A 3,704-nucleotide genomic window follows, 5' to 3' on the forward strand; every position below is an offset into this window, starting at 1 on the left:
CCATCTCACACAGGCATCGGCTATATGTGCGGGGAGATCTATGGCCACTTCGGTGGTAATGGAACGACACCTCTGGCTGTCTTTGACGGCTATGAAGGAGACCGACAAAGCCGCCCTATTGAACGCCCCCATCTCTGACAGCGGTCTCTTTGGAGCCGCCGTCACTGATGCGACGGCGCATTTTGGGAAGCTTGAGGAGGAGAGAAAGCAGCTGGCGAGACACCTGCCTTTGGCAGGAGGGTCTAGAACAGCTACGAAAGATCCCCATCGCTCCACCGTCTCCAGTAGACCAGGGTCTACGGCCAGACGGATAGCCCGTCGAGCAGCCGCACCTGGAGTACCTAGAGCGGGCCCTGCCCCTCCGGCAGCACCAGAGAAGGCGGCGGTGAAACCGACGAGAGAGACCCCGTTTATTTCGTCGCCCTGGCAGCCGAGAGGCAGTCAGAAGAGGCGACGGCCATGACGGGACGAGGGGGAGAGGACGGGAGAGAGCGCTGCACTTCTTGTGATGGCGCCCACTGTTCATCCCCCACCCCTGCAAAGGGATGGAGGAGTTGTTGTGTCTGTGTTTAATAAAGAATGTGTTCCATCTGACTTTGTCACAAGAGAACCTCTTTTCCAAAACAAAACTGAGACCGCTCAGATTCCTCCTCGCTCTATCTCTCTCTCTTCCTCTCACCACTCTGTGTGCAGCTCAGCCCATTGCGGAGCTGAGCACACACAGAGGGCCGTTGTGAGTGGGAATGACAAAGGGAAAGCAAGACGGACGCTCGTAATGAGCCGTCATGCTTTACCTCATAAAAACTCAACACTACACACTCTGAGGAGTGAAGTAGATAGGAGTTTTAATAGCAGCCTGCGTACACAGCCCCATAGTAGGCCGATGAAGCAGTCGCTATTGGGAGACGGCGCACTAATTCAGGCCGGCGCCTCAATTAGTGTAGCGCAGACCCGTGCTGAGTTCACGGAGGGCTGGAACCACAAGGTTACATGCATAACCGAAGTGTCGGCGCCCCCTATTCTCACAGAACGCGCTAGTGTTCCCTCCCTCTTTCGTAGGGGGCCCACCTTGGGCTGTTCCACCACTTCAGTGTTGGGAGACAGCGGCGGCTTGGGCCATAGAGGAATACAGGTCCTTCCTACTGTCTGTACCACAGCTTCGCGCTCTCCCGCTCTCAGAGCACTATTGGGAGTGGCAGCGAAGCTGCACCCTCTCCTCCTGGCTAAGTCGGACGCTGGAGAAGGGTTTTGCCATTCAATTCCATCAAACTCCACCCCCGTTCTCGGGTGTGGTGGAGACGGTGATGAAGACGCCAGAGAAAGTAGCCGCTCTTGTGAAAGAGATTACGGAACTTTTGGCGAAGGAGGCGGTCACAGTAGTTCCCCAGGAGCAAAGGAACAGCGGGCTATATTCGCCCTATTTCCTAGTGCCAAAAAAGACGGGGAGGGGGGGTTGAGGCCAATATTGGATTTACGCACTCTCAACGAGAGCGTAGCCAAACGGCCTTTCCGAATGCTCACGACAAAACGTCTACTGGAATGTATTCACAACAGAGACTTTTGTGTAAGCATAGATCTAAAGGACGCATACTTTCATGTGCCGGTACTTCCGCGTCACAGGAAGTTTCTGCGTTTCGCCTTTCAAGGGGTGGCGTACGAGTATGCGAGAATGCCATTCGGGTACGCCCTGGCACCTCGCACGTTTTCCAAATGTGTGGAGGCGGCATTGGAGCCGTTGCGCCGTCAGGGGATAAGGCTATTAGCCTACCTAGACGACCTACTGGTTTTGGCCCCGTCAGCAGAGCTGGCGATCACACACACGACACAGACAGTGATTCACCTCACGCGTCTGGGGTTCGCTGTGAATTGGAAAAAGAGTGCGCCTTGGCCCAGTCAACAGATTGTCTATCTGGGATTACAGATAGACACTGTGACTATGAGGGCGCGAATTTCGGATCCTCGACGGGCTGCCTTGTTGTTAGCCCTGAGAAGGTTTTATCCGAATCACATGGTGACGGCGCATTCCGTCATGACACTTTTGGGTCTCATGTCGTCTGCCCACTCCGTGGTTCCGCTGGGACTTTTGCACATGCGCAAAACAGAGCGATGGTTTGCTCAACTACGACTGGACCCAGTGAGGCACCGTCGTCGGTTGTTGACAGTTCCCCTCTCGCTCAGAGCGGACCTGAACTATTGGAGAGACCCGTGCGTAATGGCACAAGGGGTCGCAATAGACAGGGTGTCATCCCACATTCCAGTGTACACAGACGCTTGTCTGACTGGATGGGGAGGGACATGTCAGGCTCGGGCAGTCGGAGGTGTGTGGTCCCAATCGGGACGTCACATCAACCTCCTGGAATTGGAAACGGTTCTACTGGTTCTGACCCACTTCGTGTCCACCCTACGGGGACACGACGTGCTGGTTTGGTCAGACAACAGAACGACAGTAGCCTATATAAATCGCCAAGGGGGAGTCAGGTCTCCTGCACTCCACCGGTTGGCGGAGGAATTGTGGCTGTGGGCTCACGAGCACCTTCGCTCGTTGACAGCAGCGCACATTCCAGGCTGTCAGAATATCGGAGCAGACCTCATGTCTCGAGGGGGTCCCCGAGACGACGAGTGGCGACTGCACCCCGATGTTGTTCTCCAAATATGGGAACGGTTCGGGAGAGCCGAGGTGGACCTGTTCGCGTCACGTGTGAACGCGCAATGTCCCCTATGGTTTTCTCTACGAGCCCAGGACGAACCGCCACTAGGGATAGACGCTTTTGCGCACCAGTGGCCGGAGGTTCTCCTGTACGCATTTCCACCGCTGTCCTGCATTCTCCCACTGCTAGCCCGTGTGAGAACAGGAGGGCTGTCAATCATATTGATAGCCCCCGACCGCCCAGGGGCTCCGTGGTACGCGGAGATGATTCAAATGTCGATTGCGCCATCATGGCCAATTCCACATCGACAGGACGCGATGTCTCAGGCGGCAGGCATGATAGAGCATTTGCCTCTAATCGGCCAGCCACTGAAGGTCTGGCTCCTGAGAGGGACAGGTTAGAGCGCCGTGGGTTATCTGATTCGGTAATCAGAACCATACAGGGCTCACGTGCCAGTTCCACATACAGGACTTATGCCAGTAGATGGAACATGTTTTCACAATGGTGCGCCACAGAGAATGTGGACCCCGTGTGCTGTCAGGTTGAGAGTGTGCTCTCTTTCCTACAGTTCATGTTTGACAAGCAGCGCTCACCCGCCACCATTAAAGTGTTCGCGGCAGCGATTTCAGCTTGTCATGAGGGGTTTGACAGAGACACTGTTTTCAGTCACCCTCTAGTGAAACGGTTTCTATTGGGGACGCGGCGGCTTAGGCCAATGGCTAGAGCCACGCTACCACAGTGGGATTTAACTTTGGTACTCGAGGCGCTCTGTGAGACGCCGTTCGAACCATTGAATCAAATTCCCCTCAAGATGTTGTCTCTGAAGACGGCACTGTTGCTTGCCTTGACTACAGCCAAGCGTGTCAGTGATTTGTGTGCTCTTTCGACGAGACCCGACTGCCTTGCCATAAACGGCGACTTGAGCAGAGCGGTGTTACGTCCTAACCCGGCATTTACGCCGAAGGTTATTAAGAGCTCATACAGGTCGCAGACTGTTGAGCTATGGGCTTTCTCCCCCCCTCCTCATGAGGAGCGGAGAGAGGAGAGACTTCATCG

At 55.2% G+C, this 3,704-nt stretch overlaps 1 protein-coding gene across 1 annotated transcript; it reads left to right on the top strand.

Annotated features, from left to right (window-relative positions):
- Positions 1 to 883: 883 nt before the first annotated feature.
- On the top strand, positions 884 to 3,402 carry LOC135529980 (uncharacterized; the record flags this gene model as incomplete). The annotated part of the gene is made up of 2 exons (XM_064958374.1): positions 884 to 3,022; positions 3,217 to 3,402. Coding segments are annotated over exons 1-2 (2,325 nt in total), but the record flags the coding sequence as incomplete, so codon positions are not given.
- Between the last annotated feature and the right edge of the window lie 302 nt (positions 3,403 to 3,704).

This window comes from Oncorhynchus masou, unplaced genomic scaffold (assembly GCF_036934945.1).
Source record: "Oncorhynchus masou masou isolate Uvic2021 unplaced genomic scaffold, UVic_Omas_1.1 unplaced_scaffold_12261, whole genome shotgun sequence".
Classification (NCBI taxonomy): Eukaryota; Metazoa; Chordata; class Actinopteri; order Salmoniformes; family Salmonidae; genus Oncorhynchus; species Oncorhynchus masou.